The sequence below is a fragment of the Hyperolius riggenbachi genome, chromosome 5 (assembly GCF_040937935.1).
Source record: "Hyperolius riggenbachi isolate aHypRig1 chromosome 5, aHypRig1.pri, whole genome shotgun sequence".
In the NCBI taxonomy this organism is placed as follows: Eukaryota; Metazoa; Chordata; class Amphibia; order Anura; family Hyperoliidae; genus Hyperolius; species Hyperolius riggenbachi.
This window is the reverse complement of record NC_090650.1, coordinates 386,347,975-386,372,210: the sequence shown is the minus strand read 5'-3', so window position 1 is coordinate 386,372,210 and position 24,236 is coordinate 386,347,975. Positions and strand designations below refer to the sequence as shown.

Sequence of the window (24,236 nt, the reverse complement as noted above, 5' to 3'; positions counted from 1 at the left end):
CCGCGGCAAAACGAGCCCTAATCACCCCCAAACACCGGGGCAAAAATCCACAACTTTCTTGGTCGTGGATTTTGCTGCCCGGGGAGGCAGAGCTTTCAGCTGTAGCTCTGCCTCCATTCACGTCTATCTCTCGCGGATCTCCGCCCCTCTCAGTGAAGGAAGACAGAGGGGTGGGAGGAGGCGGAGATCCACGGGAGATAGGCGTGAATGGAGGCAGAGCTGTAGCTAAAAGCTCTGCCTCCAACAGGAAGGAGCCCCGCAATCTTCCCCGGGCATTTTGGGGTGATTAAAGCCCCGTTTTGCCGCGAGATATCGGCGGTTCAGGTAATACATCAATGCTTAACACGGCTGGCTAATAAAAAGGGGCATTTTTGGAGGCTACAGAGTCTCTAAACAATTCCATCTATCCTCCTCAAAATGAATTTAGGTATCCCACAGTTTCATTTTATGTTTAAAAACTTAAAGGGAAAGCTAAGTGAAGAAAAAAAAAATGTTACTAAGCTGGGGCTTCTTCCAACCTGTTGAAAATGTTCTGCGCACGCACAGTTATAAGTTTCACAAAGAGCGCAGAACACTTCCAGCCACGGGAGCGCAATCGAGGAGGCGTATGCAGCCAAGACAACGCATGGGGTGGCAGCAGCACAATGGAGGGGACCTGGAGGACCCCTCAGACACTAAGGGGGTCTAGAAGATGCCTCAGGCAAGTAACAACTTGTTTCTGACTGGATTAGCCGCATGCTTGTTTCAGGTGTGGGATTCAGGTCTAATAACTCCAAATACGGATGGCACAGGAATGACAGAATGGACCAAGGAGTGGGAATACTATGGCATCCAGAGCCTTCACTCTTAGATAGATTGTAAACCCGAAGAGAATTACCTCAGATCAGACTCGCTGAACAATTCAATACAGCAGGGCATATACCAGTGGAATAATACCAAGGACGGGAGACCATCAGTAGCTCTACTGGGGAGGCAAATAGGATCTTTTATCCACACACGGGATTTCTCTTAATGAAACGGGTATTCTGCAGCTCTTATACTAGGTACACACCATACAATTTTCCGTTTGATTTCCGATCGATTTTCCATTCACTTCTATGGAAAATTGTTTGGAAATCAGATCAGAACTGTTGGAAATATTTGATCCGACAGTAAATCAGTCAGAAAATTGTATCGTGTGTACCTAGCATTGTAGTTTAACTGAGAGAGAGAGAGAGAGAGAGAGAGAGAGAGAGAGAGAGAGAGAGAGAGAGAGAGAGAGAGAGAGAGAGAGAGAGAGAGAGAGAGAGAGGCCTGTGCATCTGTGTAGTTTAACTGCAATGAAGAGCGTGTGTGTGGCCTGTGCATCGAAGAGAGAGAGAATGAGTGAGTGAGAGAGAGTGTGTCCTGTGCATCTGTGTAATTTAACTGCAATGAAGAGTGAGTGTTTGAGTGTGTGTGTGTGTGTGTGTCCTGTGCATCGAAGAGTGAGAGTGTGTGTGTGTGTCCTGCGCATCTGTGTAGTTGAACAGCAATAAAGAGTGTGTGTGTGTGTGTGTGTGTGTGTGTGTGTGTGTGTGTGTGTGTGTGTGTGTGTGTATCAAAGAGAATGAGTGAGAGTGCGTGTGTGTCCTGCACATTGTGTTGTGTGTATGTGTGTGTGTGTGTGGGGGGGGGGGGCTGCGCATCAAAGACAAAGTGAGTGAGCGTGTGTATGTGGCCTGCGCATCTGTGTAGTTTAACTGCAATGAAGTGTGTGTGTGGTCTGTGCATCGAAGAGAGAGAGAGAGATAGAGAGTGTGTGCTGCACATCTGTGGGGATTTGTAGACGTCATATAGAGCAGTCAGTCCCATGGCAAGCAACAGCAAAACTAGGCAGATACCAGGAACACAGGCACAGAATATTTGTATTATGCAGCTTGATGCATTTCTTGTGGTTTTTATTTCTTAAGAAAAGTGGAGCTACACATTTTGTAAGGTAGTGTAATGACATCATAAAGAAAAATTATTCCATGACATAACTATCCCCCAAGTGGGTCTTCAAAGACTAATAAAATGTAAATATGCCAGACGACACAGGAGGAACTCTTGCTTGGCAATAACCGATATTGTGCATGAAGTACAAAAATATTTTTGAGCTCCTCGAACACTTGGGGTAGAATGAGGAGCTAGGAGGAGGAGGAGTTTGTGTACTTCATAGACAATATAGATAATCGACAATCAAGAGTGCCTCACGTTTATTGCACTGTTCAATGCAATTTGTGGAGTGGTAACCACTTATGGATGAGCACCAGCAACCAAGGGCAGTGTCCGTTCGACAAACCATACCATCTAGCAACTGATTCACTCATCCAGCTGCAGTTTACCATATTTGGCGCTGTACAAGACGCTTAAAAACCTATGAAAAAAAAAGATGTATATTAAACCTGGTGCGTCCCTTTGCAGATGTTCTCCTCCCCATGGGTGTCGTCCTGTCTCCTACAGTCCCCCCCCCCCCCCCCCCGGGTCTCCTGCCCCCTGTGTATAATTAGCAGTGTAGAAGCAGCATCTCGCCTAATCCATGGCTCCTGCGGGGATCGTGAACCTCTCCTGTCCTGCACGGCTCACCCTAGTGACGCGACCAGCAGAAGCCATCACTAGAGAAGCAGTGCGGGAGAAAAGAGGACTGCGATCCCAGCGGGAGCCATGGATTAGGTGAGACACACTGCTAATTTTACACAGGGGGAGCTGGACACACGGAGGGGGAGCGGATACACTGGGAGGACAATGCAGGGAGTTTCCAGCGTGGCGCCAGTCGCCATATAAGACGCAGGGACTTTTTCTCCCCATTTTTGGGGAGATAAAGGGCGTCTTATATGGCAGGAAATAAGGTAACTGTTCTACAATTTGATAGCCCCCAGCTTCCACTTCCCTGGTGAATTTTGTCTTTATCACTACGCCTAATACGAGGTTTCTGTGAAATTCCAAATAATGTGGGAGGCTATTTAACCTACCAGCATGTTTTTGGGATGTAGAAAGAGCGCACAAGAAACCCATCCAAAAATAGTGAAAAATCGCTGAGGCTGGGAGTAACTTGTTAGAATCTTGTGCGTTTCCCGCGGTATGGGAAATGGCACAGAAGGGAAGTCTATGGACCGCACTGTGAATAACAGCTGTGATTTGCAATGCAACATTTTAAAAAATGCACACGCATGATCTTCTCACATACTAATACTATACTTTCCTATGGGCTGGAAAAAAATATACTGAACTATTCCCCCTTGATAGAAAGGCTGATTACTAAAAACCAGAAACAAGGAAAGCATAAAAACACAACCACAATAAAAAAACCAAAACAAAATGCAGAGAAACAAAGCGCAGACAAGCATATGGCAGAAAACTCATGGTTCACAAGTGTGCTCCCACCCAATACAGCATCCCTGTTGGGTTTCAAACATGGGATTTCTAATGTTGCAAGGCAAGAATGCTTAGTACACAGCCAAATAAATCTTTAACCAGCTCTCCATACATTGTCCTGCTCATATACGATGGATTTATGCCTTTTACACATCTTGATCCTGTGCCATGGACTGATTCCTCCCTCCCAATATTTCCTAGCGCTGAAGAACTTTGCCGCAAAATTTCTTCTTCTACGGTACTTCCTGTAGAGCAAAAAGTAGCTCTAAAGTCATAATCATCATTCTGTACTAATTCCTAATCCTAGCCATGCAGCATGGATTGGTTCATTCAATTCATGCTCCCTCAGCATGGTCTGATTCATCTATATATCACAGCCCTGCAGTGTGGATTGCTTTTACCTTGGCCCCATAGCATGACCTGACCCTCCGCATGTCCTGGTGCGGTAGCATTAGACTGCATGCCTAGGCTTGCGGCATACATTGATTCCTACACATTGTATGGATTCCTAGCTCTATAACCAAATTGTTATTTCCCCCCCACTAGCCCAAAAGAAGGGATTGATTGCTTATATATTCTAGCATGGACTTGCCCTGTGACACCTACTGTTCCTGTGCCTTGTCTATGCGTCATGGACAGCTCCCCCCATTCTGAAACCGATCTCCTCCTAGGCCAGTGGTCCTGAAATGCATTGTGGGACTTGTAGTCCCTTAAAGAGGTATTGTCACCATATAAACTCAAATTTCAACAGCAACTGGTCTGAGTGTAAACGATAAGGGCTGGTTCAGACGGCCGTTTGGAGGCGTTGCGTTTGCTGGCGTCGCGTTCAGCAGCGTTCGTGTGCGTTTGGATGCGGTCGCGTTTTTCTTCCCCTAGGGAGACATTAGCCGTCGCGGTTAACCTCCCCTGGAAGCTACATGTAGCTTCCAGGGGCTCCTTGAACGCCAGGGAAAATCGGGACCCAAACGCCGCGTTTGTGTAAACGCGCTTGAAAGCTTGGTACAAACGCTCCCATTCACTTGAATGGGAGCGTTTAACACCAAGCCCTGAACGCTGGCTGTAAACGCTCTGCAAGCGTCCGTCTGAACCAGCCCTAAAGATGCTAATCCTGCATTCAAAACTTGCAAAACTTTTTTTGCTGTTATGGTTTGGTGTTATCACATACTTTAGAGCAGGGGTCTCAAACTCAATTTACCCGGGGGCCGCAGGAGGCAAAGTCAGGATGAGGCTGGGCCGCATAAGGGAGTTCACGTGTCCCCGCCGCAAAACGAGGGCTGCAGAGCCCCCAAATCGCCCCGGGGGCAATCCGCCGGCATTTACTGGAAGGGGCAGAGCTTTCAGCTTCAGCTCTGCCCCTCCTGACGTCAATCGCGGCGGATCGCCGCCTCTGCCCGCCCACTCTAAACATAAAAAAAAAAATTGGGAAAATAGGAAAAAATGCCCGGAATCTTCATACAGCCATATTACGGCTGTATAGCGATCCCTGGCCAAAGCGCTGCGGCTGCATATGGACCCCCTGGAAACTCTGTCAGGAAATGTATTGCTCTTTCTTTTGATACATGTAAAATTACACTACCGTTAGGCTTGCTACTAAAAGTGACATTTACCGCATTTAAAAGTATACTATTTTCCTTCGAAACTTTAAAATCGATTTTCTCAAGAACTATAAGGTCTTTTTGAAAAATTGTTTTTTCCTCTTATTCCTAATGATCTCCTTAACATATCCTGCAAATTTAGGGTTTCTAGCATTTAAGGTGGATTTGCTATTAACCATTAAAGTCGGCGGGTTTTTAAATGTGTATTTTTTTCCTTTGCAACTGTAAAATCGATTTTCTCAAAAACTATAAGGCCGATTTGAAAATTTTTTTTTCCTCTTGTAGCCACTGGGGGCCCCTACAAGCTCTGGGGCCCTGGGGCCACAAAATATTGTATCGCGGGCCGCAAATGGCCCGCGGGCCGCGAGTTTGAGACCCCTGCTTTAGAGGCACTGGCCTTAGTGCCAAACAGTTGAATGCTGGGAGTTCTTTTTAACTATATTATATTCCTCCTTTTCCATTTCCCTGCCTAGCTGCTTATCAGAAACACCCTCTGATCACTTGTGTGTACAAGCAAGGTTGAGGTGACTCAGCGATTGGATGCGTTAAAAAAAAAAAAAAAAAAAGAGGATTGTGCAGTTCCTAGTATACACTTCATGCGGAGTGTCTGAAGACTCTGGGAGGAGGGCAGCTAATGAATACACAATGAACAAGAGAAGGTAGGGAAAAAAAACTAGAGTCAGGGAGGATATGACGTCAGCATTAGCTTGGCAAGATGGCCACTGCCTAGAATAGGATTTTCTGCTTTTCCTTTATAAAATTCAAAGGAATCATTGTGTGGATAGCACAATACATCTGTTATGTAAATAGTAGTAGTATTTATCTACTTATATATGCGTTTTTTATTTCTAGGTTAGCATAGGTGTCGATTGATCTTTAACAACTGGAGAGCCAAGTTTGCCTATCACTGTCCTAGGCCATGGCCCTATTGCAAGGATTGCTCTTCCCACTGCAGAATGTACCAATTCCCCATGCCTGACTTTAGGTGCTCATACATTACGTGATTAGCAGCATCGCTATCTGACCAATTCCATTGTAATGATCAAATCTAGCAGAGATCGATGCTGCAACGTGGCCACCCGATTGACCACTCCAATTGTTTGTTCCTATCGATATGGCATGCTAAAAAGATTTCCCTTGACAGAGCAGTTTGGTTCAACGACAATTGATATTCCAATGACCCCCAGCCGATATACCCCTCCCCCACACACAAAGAAGCAGCTTATCTATCCTCCTAGTGTCATCTTTGCATTGCTGGGGGTGCATCTACAGCTCCTCATGTACTAACATGAACATGAGACAAGGTTAGAGGGTACAAGTGCCCCTAGCGATGCAGAGAGGAAGCATGCGGCAGATAGGAGAGTTGATTCTACACTCACCACGGGTTGGGAGAGGGGCAGAGCCGGCCGATGACACAACCTAAGGTGGGAGGAAGCGGTAGTAATATGTAGATTTCTTGCTGAAATCTACTGGGGAAAAAAAGAAAAGTGTGCAGATAATAGACCCCTCTCTAATCAGATTCAACCAGAGAAAGATCTAGCAGATAGTCGATCTGGTAGTTATTGTCTAAAAATGGCCACACAACTAGCGATGTATGGACAAATTCGACCAAGAGACAGATCTCTCTCTGATTGAATTTGATCAGAGAGATCCGTAGGCTGCCTGTACACCGCAGGCCGATTCCCGATCGATTTCAGTATGAAAACTTTGGGGGAATCAGCCTTGTGATGCCACCTCACCGCATCAAGATACTTTACCTGTCACTCCATCCGCTGATTGTCCACTGTACTTCTGCATTGGCACTACACATGGCTGCCAGCATTATAGCACGTGGGACGATGTTTTACGCGACTATAGTACAGCGAACATCTGCGGACAGCGTGACAAGTATTTAATGCACAGGTCCTGGGGGCACATAAAACATTTAATAAGAACAGCAGCTGGGGGTTCCATCACATTAGGCATTTGCAATTACCACTGTGCCCATGATCGATCGCATCAATCCGAAATTTCCTAGTATTTCATCCCGAAATTAGTCAAATCTTCGATCGGGCATGCTTGCAGTGGCACCAATGTGCATCCGATTCGATAATTATCCAATCGGATGGTCGATTGGCTGCTAAGTCAATAGATGTATGGCTACCTATTCTAGCATGACCCTATCTCCCCACATCCACATAGTAAGGACTGCTCTCCAGAAGCATAGTACTGATCCCTGAACACATGCATGGAGTGCCTCCCATGCCTGGCTTTCAGCTCCCCCACCTTGGCCTTCTCGCTCTTCTTTTTGGTCTTCTTCTTGTCCTCTGCCTTGCCGGTCTTGATGGGCTGCACAGCGGCCGGCTTGCTGAGAGGGGCAGGCGGCTCCCTGTCCTCCTGTGGCCCGGCTTTCCTGGAGGCGCAGTGCAGCAGGAGCAGGACGAGCAGCAGCCCCAGGAAGACGGGCGCAGCCAGGAACACCCATGACGGGTAGAGATGCGGCTGCAGGCCCAGCTCCAGCCCGAGCTCCGTACGGAGGAGGCCCAGACCAGTGGTGAGCAGCTGCCTCAGCCGGGCAGACACCTCCTCGGCCTGCTGGGCCGCCGCTTCCTGCCAGCCGGACGCCATGGCCCTTCCTTCCTGCCCGGCCCCGGGAGCTCCTGCGAATGTCAGCAGCGAAGGGAAGAGGGAGAGTGAGAGGAACGGCTGGAAATCACCCGGCTCCGCCCAGGCCTAGCTTCGCAACGTCATCATTCCGGCCGAGGGAGCACCACGCAGATTAGGGAGAGGGGGGAATCCAATCTAACCTTCCAGGCAGCTCTGCCTTGCAGGCAGAACACCACGTGACCGCAACTCAGCGCCGATTGGAAGGCTCCTCTGCCACCGCCCAATGGGTGGACGGCCTGAGGTCACGTGGGGCTCCGTCGCCCAGACAGGGCTGCTCGGAAGGTGACGTCTGGGAACACCGTGCAAGCAAGGGCTGGGAGTGGGCTTGGTCACGTGATATTTCCCAGCTGCTGACGTGGACGAGCTACCAGGCATGACAAGCAGAAGTGACGTACTGCCACTGCCAAATGCCAATCTCAGGGCAGAAGAGACAGGCGCCATAGCTCTGATAGCTTTATGATAGAAGGGCCCTTTTAGCCCTTTATGCTTCTGGGTCACCATGAATTGTCTGGGTAATCCTTTGTACTGGTTTAAGGAAATCAAATAAAAAAATGTTGCTTTATTGGCATGACTAAGATTCATACAGACATTGTCAAAGCTAGGGAAAAAGGGTGGTGGGGTAGGAGTTCAATGGTTAAAGAGGAACTGTTGTAAAAATCTTATCATTTCAAACACAAATAAGAGGTACAATTCTTCCAGAGTAAAATGAGCCATAAATTACTTTTCTCCTATGTTGCTATCAGTTACAGTAGGTAGTAGAAATCTGACATAACGACAGGTGGGTTTCTGCAATCAATATTAGGACACAGGCACATTCTGCATACTATCACCAGCCTCTGTGTCCTTATAGTGTGCCCCCAGTCTCCCCGTGCTCTGCTGTCCCCCCTTATAAAAACCGCCAGGCTAGCGACAGTCATGCTGCCACTCACCGACGCTCCCCGCCTCCTGTATAGCGCGGCTGCCCACCTGAGTCTCTTCTCTCCCCCGATTGAGGGAGGAAGTTTATGGAGGCGGGGAGGAAAGGAACGCAGGCGGGGAGCCACACTATACAGGAGATGGGGGAGCGTTGGTAGGTGGCAGCCTGACTGTAAACAGCCGACTAGCAACAATCTGTGTGTCGCTAGCCTGGTGGTTTTTGTAAGGGGGGACAACAGAGCACAGGGGGCAGCTGGAGGCACACTATAAGGACACATGCTGGGCATTGTGTGCAGAATGTGCCTCTGTGTCCTAATGTTGATTGTAGAAACCCACCTCGGGATCTCTTTATAAGTAAAAGTGCCTATACATTTAACGATTTTGCTGTACGATCGACAAATTGATCATTCGATCATTTTATCGAATCAAAAGAGAATTGTGTGTGTTCCAGTATGCCCAATCGATGAAAAGTGGCTGATAGCATGTCGAATCGGACAGCTTAGTTGATTGAGCAGGATGCAGGATATCGGTCGATCCCACAGGAATCAGCTACTGTTTACATATCATTCGATCAACTCTGAATCGATTTTAGCATAGAAACACAGCAATGGTCATATTGATTAGTAAAGGTGAATCTCATAGGAATTGTTCGTAGTGTGTGGGTCACTAGCTGATAGACTTTCGAACAACTACACTGAAGTCGATATCGATTACCTGGTTGCTTTGTTAATTGAATCAGAACTACTAGATTGGGGCAGTGCAGCAGGAAGTGGTTTTCATCGTCAAGGGTGTTCTGCTCACAGTGTTGGCAAGCCCTACCCCATATAGAGCAAAGCCAATCTATACCATGCACTGATGAAGACCAGAAAGTCTGAAACAGGCTGTTTGCATGTTGGGTTGATGTGGCTCTGTAAAATGTATTAGCTATAGGCTCACCAGCAGTTTTGGATGTGTGTTTGGCTTTCAGGGGCATAAAGTGAGGATTTGCATATGCAGGAGTGATGCATCATGGGAAACCACATTTGCTTAAAAGATACCTGCAGCATACTGTAAACAAAAGACTGACGACGCTTTAATAATGTGGGGAGGTGTGCAGACTTTAACCGCACCTGCCGTGTGCCTGTGTCCCCCCTCTGTTGTCCCCGGTATGGTTCTGAAAGTCCGCACCCCCTGATCCAGACATACATAGCTGTGCGCGCACAGTATGTCAGGTCGGACACATTGTGAGCGTGCATATCGGAGGCTTTTAAGGCAAAAAGGATGGGGACACAGGCAGGGAGGTGTGGTGAGAGTTTGCACACCTCTTAACACATTAATATAAAATATGATTTTTTTTTTCACTTCACCTTGGGTATCCTTTAAGCCGAATTATCGCAAATGCCTTCTGTTTTAAAGGGAACCTTAACTCAGACTTTAACCTTAACTTAGAGAATTGATTTTGTTTTTCATGCCTAACAGTTACTCTTTAAGTGCACACGCCGGGCTGGTGATGTCCTTTTATGCCTGTTTCAGTGTGACACGATACAGTGTTACGCCTTGTGCACGTGCCCAAAATTTACGCTCAAACACAGTCCTTATCTTATAAAAAACACTCATAGCCTGTGCAGATAGCTCTTTCAGCTTGGGTTAGCCTGTAGTATTCCTACTTGGCCTCAGGGCTGTGGAGTCGGTACAAAAATCATCCGACTCTGACTCCTCAGTTTATCAAACCTCCGACTCCAGGTACCCAAAATTGCTCTGACTCCTCGACTCCGACTCCTTAGTCTAATACTTACCAGGTGTCAGGAACCTTGTGTTGCCGTTTTCTGCCTGCTGGTGGCGACATGGAGCAGGACTGTTGTGGACTTCTATTATTCCACCAGCAGATCGCTCTGAGGGCTTTGCATTGTCCTGAAACTCCACCATTCACCAGCAGGGGGCTTGTTAATGCTATTGTAAGGACTTGCAGTTCTTTGTCTGACCTGTAGAGGCCTCTTATGGAACTCTCACCACCAGCTGCGTCCTGTGCAGGGGAGGACTGGGACCTTTTGGCCTGGGGGGACAACACAAACTAGAGGCCGTTTCACGGCATCCCCAGCCCAAAGCCATATCTTTCTTGTGTGCAAATCTTCAAATTGTGATGACTAAAAGCCCAGCCACACACACACACACACACTATGTACCTGATGCCTAACCCTATTTCTCCGCACAATCTACCTGTCTGTGTCTGATGCCTAACCTTAAAGAGTAACTGTCAGGCTGCAGAAGCTAATTTAAACCTCTATTCTCCTGTGTTAAACAGTTTAGACAGAAGCCAAAAAGACATTACTAAAGATAAAAATCTCTCTTACATTTAATGTGTTCTTATCAGCAAAGCTAAGCTCCTAAGGAGGACGCAAGCCGCATTCCATACTGCAAAGCATTCTGGGGCCCTCCCCTCGGCTGCTAAGGAGAAGACGGGATCAAGTTTCAGCAGCTTCTAACTCAGTCCAGCCACAGCACAGATAAATCTCCGGGGCAGAGTACACTGCAGGAGTCAGCTATTGTTCCTAGCCACATGGCTCATTAATATTCACTGCACACTGTGTTATTCTGTACGAGCTGTTCTGTGATCAGAAGCAGGCAGGACATGACGACACATTTGGCTTCACAAACATGGAACCTGCCATGGGCTGTCAGGAGCATCATTCTCTGCATATACTATATAAATATTCTGTGAAATCCAAACGTGGACAGTGAAATGCATATCTAATGTAAGTACAGCCAATCTTTAGCTACTGATATATGTGTTTATTTTCTCTGAGACCTTATACCTAACAGCTACTCTTTAAAGGAGTTATCAGGCTTTTTTTTTTAATGAAAATAAGTGCTATTTACCCAGGGCTCGTCCAGCCCCAAGCTCCCAGCATGTCCCTTGCCGCAGCTCTGCAGTCAGCTGTTCGCTGCCGCTGCCTCCCAGCCCTCGGCGATGACGTCAGGCCGACTGCGCCTGTGCGAGCGGCGCTGTCAATCACTGCCACATGGACCAGAGCATACTGTGCAGACGCAGAACTACTGCGCCTGCGCAGTACACTCTGGTCCACGTGGCGGTGATTGACAGTGCTGCTCACACATGCACAGTACAGGCCGACATCCAGGTCGGACTGGTGCCATCGCCGGGGACTGGGAGGCAGCGGCAGCGAATGGCTGACTGCAGAGCTGCGGCGAGGGACATGCTGGGAGAGTGGGGCTGGAGGAAGCCCTGGGTAAGTAGCACTTATTTCATTAAAAATGCCTGATAACTCCTTTAAACAACCCCCCCCCCCACACACACACACACACACAAACCTACCTACCTGGTGATGCCTAACCCCACTCCTGCCCACCCACCATAAAAACTACTTGTCTGACACCTACCCCCCCCCCCTCCAACTACCTGTTTGACAGTGCCTAACTGCCTGCCTCCCCCCTCCCCTGCCGCCAATCACACCACAAGAAGAAAAACCGTTCCCCCTCAGGCCAGGGTCAGAATGGGGATGATTATCACACAAAAAAAAACTCAGAGGGCACTGGCCTGGGCAGAGAATTGAATTTGACAGCAGTAGCAGGCAGGCAGCAAAGTGTGAGTAACTCAGTGACAAGAAGGGAGAAGAAGTACAAAAACAAAATTTATAAAAACCACCTTCTCCTCTGGCAACCTGGACCCGACCTCCTCTATCCTCCTGTCTCCTCAGTCCTACACCTCCTCCTCCTCCACAGCAGCAAGCAGCTATAGGTGGCATCTCCGACTCCCAGCCCCCAGAGTGTCCGACTCCTCCAGCCAGGACAGCCAGCCACTCGTAGCCGCAGCTCCAGGCCCCCAGCCCCCCCAGCACAGAAAACTGAAGAGTGAGACAGCTCACTCCGATGACACCGCAGGCACAGCAGCACGTTGCGGGCGGCAATGGCTCCAGGCGGGGGGGGGGGGGGGCGGAGTCAAGCAGGGTCAACCCACCGGGCCGGAGAGGACCTAAGCTATTTGTGTCTTTGTGCCGCTCACATCCACCACAGGCGCAGCCACGCACAAGGGCACACCACAGCCTCAGCCCCTTCTCTCATTGGATACTTTAACTTGCCGGGAAATATCACGCAAGGTTGCGATCCCCACTGCGAACCTGTCACCTGTGGTATGTCTGCGGCCGCTGCGTATAGCAGTGGCCGGCCCTAATTACTTAAGATTCGGGCGGCCCGGGGGGCAATTGCCCCCTGTCCCCCTGGGCCAGTCCTCCCCTGGTCCTGTGTTTGCTATCACATGGACTGCCTCTTCCCCCTGCTAATTGCCAGAACTTTGAGCTCCCAGGTCTGAGTTTCTGGACATCCTAGTTCCTGATCCATGCCCTGATCTCTGTTATGCCTTTCTGTTGCGGAACCCTGTTATTTCTGTCTGAGACCTTGATTTTGCCTTTTTCCTGGTACTGTACTTATCTGATTGCCTGTTACTGACCTTGCTCTCCTGTTTGACTCTGATACTCTGCCTGATTCCTTATTATCGTGATTGTATATATTTGTATGTTGCTACTTTCTGTTTATATTATTGTGCACTTAGTTAGATAGATAGTCAGGTGTTGTAAATATTTGTCACTGCTTCCCACGTTATTTGTATATATTGTGTGCTGTGCATATGTTTGCATTTACGGTTGTATGTATGCTTGCATTATTGCTTGGCAATAAAACGTTATATTTGCACCATATTGTTTGGTTCAGTGTCTGTATACTGCAAACTGTGGTCAACACCCAGTTCCTCCGTTCAGGCCTGTGACACCAGGGCAGTGGATTTTGTACAGAAATCATCCGACTCCAACTCCTCAGTTTATGAAACCTCTGACTCCAGGTACCCAAAATTGCTCCGACTCCTCGACTCCGACTCCTTAGTCTAATACTTACCAGGGCAGTGGATTTTGTACATAAATCGGACTTTTGGCCTGTTTACCCAAATTCATGATTTATTGCAGCCCGTACTGATCTTTGTCCAGTGACCCCAACTGATTGTCTGCCTGTCTTGACCCTTACCTGTACTGGACAACAAATGCCGCAAAGCATTGTCACTTATTCTCTATTCCACTGTTAGGGTGTCGCTGGAGTGCAACCTTGTAGGCAACAGGCAGCAAAGTCCATCGCCCCATACGGGTCAATCTGATGAAAACTAGCACTCTAGGAAGCCCTCACCTCAGTGGGAAGGTCAACAAGACATTCACAAACCTAACTCTGTGTGTGGCTGTAATAGATCCCTCTCTGTTCCGATTTCGATCTGAGCAGAATCTTTTTGGCATGTCAGCTGGCCATCTGCCATTGTATGTCCACCTTTAAATGTGTATTACCCTGAAAGTGTAAAGGGCCTATTTATAAAAGTAAAAAAAAAAGCAGAGCACAAAAAAGCATACCGTATATACTCGTGTATAAGCCGACCCGTGTATAAGCAGACCCCCCAACTTTTGCCTAAAAAACTTGGGAAAAATGATTAACTCATGTATAAGCCGGGGGAGGAAATGCAAAGGTCTAAAGTCATTGTTCCATTTGCCATACACTACACAACAAGCACCCAATCCAGCATATGTGGTGTGGTTTAGGAGGATATGCGGCCATGACTGTGCCCCTGCTCTGTTTCCAAAGCAATTTGGAGGCACTGAGGAACAAAATGTACATATAGTACAAATGTATTATTGTACTGTTTACAATCATCTGCTTCTCTACACCATGTACAGTCCCACTTCTTACACAAGCAAAATCAGTTTATAGATAAACTATATCAGTCATATAGATAAACTAGAGTAGTGTTCAGTATTCATGATTAAAAACTGTTTTTGTTGTTATTTTTTTAAATGCAAGATACTATGCGATAAATCCTTTAAATAAGAACTCCAGTGAAAATAATGTAATAAAAAAGTGCTTACTTTTTACAATTATGTTTACATGATTTAGTCAGTGTTTGCTCATTGTAAAATCTTTCCTCTCCCTGATTTACATTCTGACATTTATCACATGGTGACATTTTTACTGTTGGCAGGTGATGTCAGTGTTTTTTTTGGGCAGTTGGAAACAGCTGTTATTTCCCACAATGCAACAAGGCTCCCACGGTGTGATGTCAGAACCCTGGTCCTGACATAACACTGTGGGAGGGGTTTCACCACAATATCAGCCATACAGAGCCCCCTGATGATCAGTTTGAGAAAAGGAATAGATTTCTCAGAGGAAAGGAGGTATCAGCTACTGATTGGGATGAAGTTCAATTCTTGATTACAGTTTCTCTTTAATGGTAGACTCATAATTCCTCATGAATAAAGTTCGTGGTATCGCCACAACTCAGATCAAGATCACAACACTTCACATCACCAAATATACAGTGGAGGCTATCTGGTAAAACCCTTAAAAATATAAAAATCTATATATAAAACAGAAAAGTTCTTTAAGACCTCCTGCAAAAAACAGTACAATTTCATACTATTGCTTAAGCCACAATTTAGCAAGCACCTACGTTATATCATCAATAGTACTTCATACAGTTCAGCCTATTTGGCAGCCTGTTGGTAAGATAGTGTTTTCCAACAATCTCCCGGGTTTCCACAACACCTCAGGGTTATATTCAGCATAGTATGCAGGTGAGATACTACCGGTATCTGTCACACACCAGAAAAACGTACAAGTCCTGCCATTAATTATTCTGCTATCTTAGGTCTCTGGCTGGTGGCTCTGCAGGCTCCCACTCTCCACTGCAGTACACTGCATGTGTAGCTCTCTTCCGTGTAGTGGTCACTTCCAGTTCGTGATGGGGTACTTCAGGTGATGTCACCTACTGCAAGCAGCTTTGTGGATTTTCCTCAATTTACCGTTTGAGAATACTTCAGGTAAATGCAGCTTGGACTTACGCTTTTCGTCGGTATCGGCTGCCTTCGTCAGAATCTCTTTGAGGAGCACACCCCCAAGGTTCCTTTCTTCATTAGACCTTCCCATTTCCTCCTTCATTTAAGAGTGCAATCAACCAATTTCTAAAATGGGGCTCTATTCTCGAATTTATACTTTTTGTCAATGTACAGTTCTGGATCTTTTAACTTCAAACTGTTATCTTAGGTTAATGGGATAGACAAATCCATGCTGCTATTGCATAGCAGTATAAATCTGTCACCTAACCACCCTCAAAGATTTCAACCTCCTCACCCAAACCCTACAGGATATCCTGGTAATGTAATCACTCCCTCTAGAGTTTGGTGGCACTTTTTCAGCCCAAAGAAAACCACTTCCCCTAACCCACATTGATGATGATCCTTAAAGGACTTACGAGGCCAGATTTGCAAAAAAAACCATAAAAAAAGTTAGATACCTGTGCGTGTTTGCAAGGCACGGAGGACGCCGTCGGCGCCCTCCGTGCCGTTCCGCCTGGTCCCCGCTGCTTAATATGCCCCCGAACGACCCCCGACCGCACGACCCGGGTCGGGCTCTCTAGCCTTCACAAAGATGGCGGCCAGTGCTGGCCGCGACTGCGCAGTCCACATAGCCGCGAGTGCGGCTGCGCAGCTCTAAGGCCAACTCCCCGATCCACGCTACTGTTACGTGGATCGGGGGGTTGGCCTTAGAGCTGCGCAGCCGCACTCGCGGCTATGCGGACTGCGCAGCAGCGGCCAGCTCCGGCGGCCATCTTGGTACAGGCTGGGGAGCACGACCCGGGCCGCGCGGTCGGGGACCGTTCGGGGGCATATTAAGCAGCGGGGACCAGGCGGAACGGCACGGAGGGCGCGGACGGCGTCCTCCGTGCCTTGCAAACACGCACAGGTATCTAACTTTTTTTATGTTTTTTTTTGCAAATCTGGCCTCGTAAGTCCTTTAAAGTGTTTTGACAGTGGTTACTTCTCCCCCCCACCTCCCACACCTTACAGACTCTCCTTTCTCTTCCTCCTGGTGATCCTCTTGCTGCCATTGCAATTTGTAGGCCAATTGTATTTGGCTTTCTAAAAATAAATTCCTGGTTTCTCTTGTATTATTTTATTCAGCACCTTATAGTTTCATAACACAGGTCAGTGTTTCTGAATTTTTATTTTTTGTGCACTATAGTTATCTATAAATTACAGTATATTTCATAGTGATTTTAACAGTATGATCATCCACCTGTGCTTTTATCTATTTACTAAATAATTGCTGTCTGTCTACCCCCTCACCTCTCTCTATTATGTCCACAGCATACCTATTCACACAGTTACCTGGCTTTTGTGCTGGCTGGTCTGGCCTGTTGCCAGTAAAACTCCCAGCATGTCTCCATAGAAGAACCACAGCTACCTGCATGCCCCCATAAAGGCACCATAGCACCCAGCATGGCACCACAGCACACAACAATGGGGTATGCTGTGGTGCCTCTGTGGGGCATGCTGGGTACTGTGGGGTGCTGTGCTGCCTCTACTCTACCTGGAGGACATCTGGGGCGCCCGGGCACCTCAGAATAGATCAGGGCAGTGAGAGGCCAGCATGTTTGTTCTGAGTGGAACGCAAACAGGAAGCAGCGGAACACAGAAGTCCGGTGATTTTATACTTAAGGGCAGTACGCACACACGTCTCCACTCCCCTGATGAGAACTGACGTTCGAAATGCGCAGGGCGGGACGCGTGTGCCAAGGAAGAGGTACGACGAGGTAGTGTGAGCCAAGATTGCAGCTTTGGGGGACCGGCTTCTAACAGAGCGCTAATCCGGAGTAGTGTACGGAGGAGAGCCCCGAACAAAACTCTATGCTGTACACAAGTGCCACCAACGTGAGTGTATTAGATGTTTCTATATTGTTCTTATTAAATGCAGTTACGCTATGGGAGTGTTTTATGCTTAGAGGAAATAGCTATTATTGGTGAGATGCACCCTCTCCCTACTTGGAAAAGCAGTCTATCAAGGTGGTAAACCTCTGTAGTGGGGGTCGGTGTGTTGACCAAGATAGCTCTGTAGTGGGGGTAATTGAGAAGAAGCCATAGAGCCAGGAAGGGGGCTGAGACCCTTCACTGCTGAAACTGACTCCTGTGATAAGAGTCAGCCATTTTTATGCGACTGTGATTGTCTATACTTTGAGCGAGAGCGAACTTAAAGGAGCAGGAAGCAGTGAACTTTTGCAGCTTCAAACAGATACCGGAAACTGAGTGACTTTTGGGATAGCGCTGTTGTTTGTTTTTAATAAGTTAGACATTATAACAAGAGGCCTAGGCCCATATTTTATTTATTTAAAGAGACACTGAAGCAAAAAAAAAAATATATGATATAACGAATTGGTTGTGTACTATGAATAATTACTAGAAGATTAGCAACAAAGAAAATATTCTCATATTTTTATTTTCAGGTATATAGTGTTTTTTCTAACATTGCATCATTCTCTAATATGTGCAGATTACACAACACTCAGCATTCAAAATGATTCTTTCAGAGCAGTCTGTGAACTAATGACCTCTCCTCTGGCAGAGAAAAAGTAAATAGTTAACTAACAGTTGAGATAATAAAAGTCAGAAAACAGCCCTCTCCACGACTTTGAAAGTCGTAAAGTTTAATGGCTTTTTTGTATAGAGATAACAACTGGAGTTTCTTAACTCTTCCTGTACTGGAAACAATTAGACTGATGTATCTGATCTTAATGTTTTATTTTGTAGCTGTACTACACATACAAATCATAATATCATAATTTTTTTTTCGCTTCAGTGTCTCTTTAAGTATTTATATAACGCTGACATATTACGCAGCGCTGTGCAGAGTCTTGTCACTAACTGTCCCTCTGTGTGGCTCACAGTCTAATCCCTACCATAGTCATATAGATATGTATGTATCGTGTAGTGTATGTATCATAGTCTATGGCCAATTTTAGGGGGAAGCCAATTAACTTATCTGTATGTATTTGGGATGTGAGAGGAAACCGAAGTGCCCGGAGGAAACCCACACAGACACGAGGAGAACATACAAACGCCTTAAAGATGCTGACCTGGTTGGGATTCGAACCGCGAACCCAGCGCTGCAAAGCGAGAGCGCTAACCACTACACCACCAGCCCACTATGCAATTAAGGCCCATATGCAATTAACTTTTTCCTCCAGAGTTTTCTCCTAGGTGATATTTTACACCTTGTCAAAATATGTCTTTTAACCCATCAGCGAGCTAGAAAGTCCTCAAAATAATACTGACAGTACTTTTTTCACCAAATTTTTGGTACTTTTTTCAATTTTTAAAGTGCTAAAAATGTATTTAAAAAATCATTTCCAAAAATGATCTCCTTCGAGAAAACACAGGAGTAAAAGTTAACTGCGTATGGGCCAGCTGTGAAATGAAGTTCTTTTATTGGGCATATTATGTTCCATTGAAATGAATGCCTACTACATTATTACCCATGGCTATGTATTGACACATGTTTGAATTCTAGTTGAAGGTTTCGATACGTTATTATAAGCGCTTTATTTTATTTGTTATTATAAGCAAGTTATTATACTGTTTAAATGTGGGAATATCTTCCATTTTCCAATGTTAAACTGTTAAAGGTTTAGTAGCTATAAATATACACATTACACCGATCCTTCGCTCACTGCACTGGCTGCCAGTAAAATGGAAAATACTCTTCAAGATTGGACTGTTGACAATTAAATCGTTGCACAATTTGGGCCCTGGGTACATGAAGGACTTGCTGAAGCTGCACCACACTTCTCACAACCTCAGATCAGCAGGTTCCATAAACTTGGTCACTCCCAGAGTGCACCTCAAAACCTTTGGAGCCAGAGCTTTCTGTCATACTGCTCCAACCCTTTGGAACTCCCTACCACACCCAGTAAAGACAACCCCTTCCCTGGAGTTATTCTAATCCAGACTGAAAAGCCACCTGTTTAGCCTAGCATTTATAGAGTTCTTCCTTTGTACCACAATTACCAATTAACCAACCACTGGTCTGAGCCATACTTCTGCGCTTTGAGTCCTACGGTAAAAAAGCGCTTTACAAATGTTATTTGATGTTGTTGTTATAAATACGTGGGTAACTAAACATTGGGCATGGTCATGTATATCTTCTAAATCAATATGAAGAAGAGCTAAGGACAGATTCAGTGTATAATCCTTAGAAATCAAATTACCAAATCCTCAACTTTTTCCATAGAGGTTGTATTTCAGGCTGCTCCAAAATGTATAAAATGTAGATCCCTTTTCTTTACAATTCCTCCAACAGAAATCTGATGTGTTTGAATACATAACAGCAAGTTTACAGGAGGTAAAACACCATTGCCATAGGAGTTTCATAAAGCTTTTTCAGTGATTAATACAATAAGAAATGTCTTTTTCCCATATAATATGTGAAATTGAAATGTTAAAAAAAATGTTCTCAGGATTTAATCTGTGCATATTCATCTGATACCTTATACATGTGTATATCTTTATATCTAATGGAGGTGGCACCTTTAATGTAAGTAAAGTGTATATTTCCCTAGACTAGAGACTTTCGTATAGTTCACATTTTCACTGAATTGAATAAATGCCTTATCTGTAAATACATGTAGAAATCCGGTTTAGGAACATTACAATCATTTTGTATGATCTGGAAGGAACTTAGTATATCTTAACCACTTCCCTACCCTGGTCATTTACACAGTTCAGCTCAGCTGATAATAACTTTATCAATAATTATCACAACTAAATGAGCTATATATTATATATTGTTTTTTTTTTCAGGACAAATTATGCTTTTTGTGGCTGATATTTGTTTTTAGTAATTACCTTATTTTCTATGCATTTTAAAAGGAAAATAAGAAAAAAAGTGAAAAAATACACAATTTATCCACTTACATACATTGTAGCTTTAATGTAAACTGTTCTATTGTACATTAAGGCCTCTTTCACAGTGGGACGTTAAAGTCGCACGTTATAAAAATGTATAACGCAGACTAACGCACAGCAATACAAACTCTGTGTGACATTCACAGTGCACACGTTGTGTTGTGTGTAACGTGTATCAATATATAGAAAGTGCTGCATGCTGTGCGTTTAGCAATACATTGGCTGCGTTGTGTGTTGCACATGCTCAGTAATGTTTTTTTTTTAATGTAACGCATGGGCCGTTTTTGTTCCATCAGTATGCAACGAATATGGCACACCAAGAGACACATAACGCAGTGCAAAATAACGTCCAATTTCATAACCTACATGCGATGCGTTAGGGGCACAATGAGCGACTTTAATGTTGCATCAAACGCAACTTCCAGCTGTGAAAGAGGCCTAAACTCATGCATTTTATTTGTTTATCCCTCCTGTTTATTTAAACAGTTCATTTGTTTTGATAATGTATTAGATGTAACAATTAAGTAATGTATACAATCTACTACTGTCTGCTCCTGGAATGTGTATTTTACACTTGTTTACTAACTAACACAGCTATTGAATTCCCTGGGGGAAAGAGAGGGGTTTGCTGTTGTCCTTTTCAACTCTATAGAGGTTTTTATCAGCTCAGAGATAAATAAACAGTGTTATCTAAAATTTTGTAGGGAGGAGAATGCAGAGACTATTGACAGGATGTGGTTAATCATAGAGTTCCCCAATTTTTAATATACCTCTCTCACTCCAGTTTCTTAAAGTGGATCTCCAGCCTGTTAGTGAAAATCTGGCAGCCTCCTCGTAAAAGAAAGTTATACTTACCTGCGCTGCCTTCTGTCTCCAAGCCTCCCTGAAGACCCCGAATCACCCGACTTCCGTCCTGTGGCTCCACCTCCCTCGAACAAAAATGCCAAGATTTTTACTGCAGTAAACATTTTGGCATTTTTCTCCAAGTAGGGAGGGGAGTTGTGGCTACATGCCAGAAGTTGGGTGATGTGGGGTCTTCGGGATGGCTTGGAGTAAGAAGGCAGTGCAGGTAACTATAACTTTCTTTTACAGGAAGTTTCATTTTCACGAACAGGCTGGAGATCCGCTTTAAATGTAAATGTTCTATCAATGGTTCAATTGTTTGTAATGACAATGGAAATTTTAATTGATGTCTGAGATCTCCAACATTTGGTAGAGAAATGTTAGCAGTTGCTAAAGGACGTGCAATCTCTTTTGCAATTAATTCTGAAGCTGCTAGGCAATTATACAGGGACTAGCCGATGGCCCGGCATTGCCCAGGTATGTATTTGGCTGATGTTGGCTCCACCCACTTTTTCTAACCCTAACACACAAACACTCAATGACCTAGTTTGTGAGCTTTGCGGTCTTCAACATTAATAATTTGCATTGAAATGAAACAAATCTGGATTTGACTCCACCCCCTTTTCTGAATTTGAACCCCAGTCCCCCGATGACCAACTGTACCAGGTTTGAGCCCTGTGCCATTAACAGTGCAAGAATTGCAGGAATTAAATGTTCCCCTTGAAAATCAATAGGTGAATTTTGATTGGCTTTTGTAGGCCCCACGCACTTTTCTGGATATTAATCCCAGTCACCCAGTAACCAACTGTGGAAAGTTTGAGAACCCTGCCATTAACAGTGTAAGAATGGCTGCAGTTTACATTTTCCCAGTAAAATTTGTATTTGTCTCCGCCCCCTTTTTGGTTATGGAATAAAAAGTATCCTATATATTATCCCAGGTAATGTACTATGTGTGTGCCAAATTTCATTCAAATCCGTTCAGCCATTGTTGTGTGATTGAGTAACAAACATCCGAACTTTCACATTTATAATATTAGTGAGATTTAGTGGGTGAATAGTAGTTTTCTATTTGTTACCATGGACATAATGTAGATTTTTTTTTTCCAATGTCCTCAATTCCACTGCCGCTGGCCAGGACCCTCTTCTTGTTCAGGGATGATCTTCCCTCCCAGTACCCCTCTCATACATGGAGTGAAATGCGGCCATGAGAACATATCAGACAAGCTCTTGTGAATGGATCGGGAAGCCGCTGGACTATCCAGAGGCTTCCATCTACTTAGTTAAAGGACATTCAAGACGAAGAAATAACTCTATCTTTTCTTACCTGGGGTATGCGCCCACACCGTGCGAAAGTACGCCCACGTCACCCGGAGTGTACCGTGCATACACATAGGATGACAACCCATCGGAGGCCGGCAATACTGCAGAGGCTGCCAACGCGATGTGGAGAAGACCGGAGCAGCGAGAAGGGACACACCTGACTTCTAGGGGCTGGAAGACGAAATAGATCATTTTAGTGTTCTGCTGGGCACCCTGTGCAACGGTAATCAGGGCTCCGGCGATCACCAGACCTCCTGTTACATCTCCCTCCGAAGTGCTACAACTCAGAGGGGGAATAGTATTTAAAGGGCAACGGAAGTGAGAGAGATGTGGAGGCTCCCATATTTATTTACTTTTAAGCAATACCAGTTACCTTGCTATCCTGCTGTTCTTCTGCCTCTAATACTTTTAGCCATAGATCCTGAACAAGCATGCAGCAGATCATCAGGTGTTTCTGACATTATTGTCAGATCTGACAAGATTAGCTGCATGCTTGTTTCTGGTGTGATTCAGACACTACTGCAGCCAAATAGATCAGCAGGGCTGCCATATCACTCTCACTTCAGTTCCCCTTTAACCCACCTGGCGGTTTGTCAAAATCCGCCAGGGGGCAGCAAATACGGTTTTTTAAAAAAACATTTTTTTTTTCATGTAGCGAGACGAGGTCTCGCTACATGATAGCCGCTTGCTCAGCGGCATCCCCCCAGCCCCTCCGATCGCCGCCGGCGATTGGAGATCAAGAGATCCCGTTCAAAGAACGGGATCTCTTGGAGGGCGACGGGGCGGGATGACGTCACTGACGTCATCGACGTCGTGACGTCAAAGGGGACTCCGATCCACCCCACGGCGCTGCCTGGCACTGATTGGCCAGGCAGCGCACGGGGTCTGGGGGGGGGGGGCGGCTGCGGCGACGCGTATAGCGGCGGATCGGCGGGTAGCGGCGGCGATCGGGCACTGCACGCAGCTAGCAAAGTGCTAGCTGCATGCAGCAAAAAAAAAATTATGCAAATCGGCCCAGCGGGGCCTGAGTGGTGCCTCCCGGCGGCATAGCCCGTGCTCAGCACAGGCTTACCGCCAGGGAGGTTAATGTTGCCGGGGTATTGAGCGGTAGCAGGGTGAGTCATTTGGCTCAAGCTGCGCTTGAGTTTGGCCGATGGACACGTACGCCTGGAGGAAGCCCCAGATAAGTATATATTTTTACCTCGTATCTACCGTGTTTTGCAGAATATAAGACATACTTTTTCCCCCCAAAAAATGGGGGGGGGGGGGGGGAGTGGGTGTGTTTTATATTCCAAAGGTATAGTTTTTGGGTCCAGGAATATACTTACCGGATCCTGCCACCGTGCTCCTGTCCTCCGTCTGCGGTTCATGTCTTCTGCATCACGAGGCTGCCCACTCATGAAGGATCCAGGTCTTCAGCGTTCCCATCCGCCGCGCTCCTCTTCACTGCAGTCTCGGTATATAGACTGCAGACTTCCGATGTACACGTGCCTCTGCCGACACCCTTCCTAGTTACAGCATCATAGGCACTTACTGGTTACAGTACCTCTTCTGTGTAACACCTGCACCTGACGTCACGTGCGCTGTATGATCAGGCAGCCTCAGATTACCGCAGTCGGAGGAGAGGAGCGAGGCAGGAGGATCAGGTGAGATGCAGCAAGGGTTAGATAGTGAAGTGTAGTGTAGTGTAGTTGGTGAGGGCAGCAGAGGTTAGTTATTGAAGTGTAGTGTAATTGGTGGGGGGCAGCAGAGGTTAGTGAAGTGTAGTGTAGTTGGTGAGGGCAGC

At 45.9% G+C, this 24,236-nt stretch overlaps 1 protein-coding gene across 1 annotated transcript in view; it reads right to left on the bottom strand.

The window, feature by feature from the left end:
- Positions 1-7,790, bottom strand: part of MTDH (metadherin) — a 59,232-nt gene extending 51,442 nt beyond the window's left edge. Inside the window, exon 1 of the mRNA XM_068237702.1 lies at positions 7,236-7,790. Within this exon, the coding sequence (XP_068093803.1) occupies positions 7,236-7,577 (342 nt within the window). The 5' untranslated portion in view covers positions 7,578-7,790. The remainder of the gene's footprint in view (positions 1-7,235) is intronic.
- Between the last annotated feature and the right edge of the window lie 16,446 nt (positions 7,791-24,236).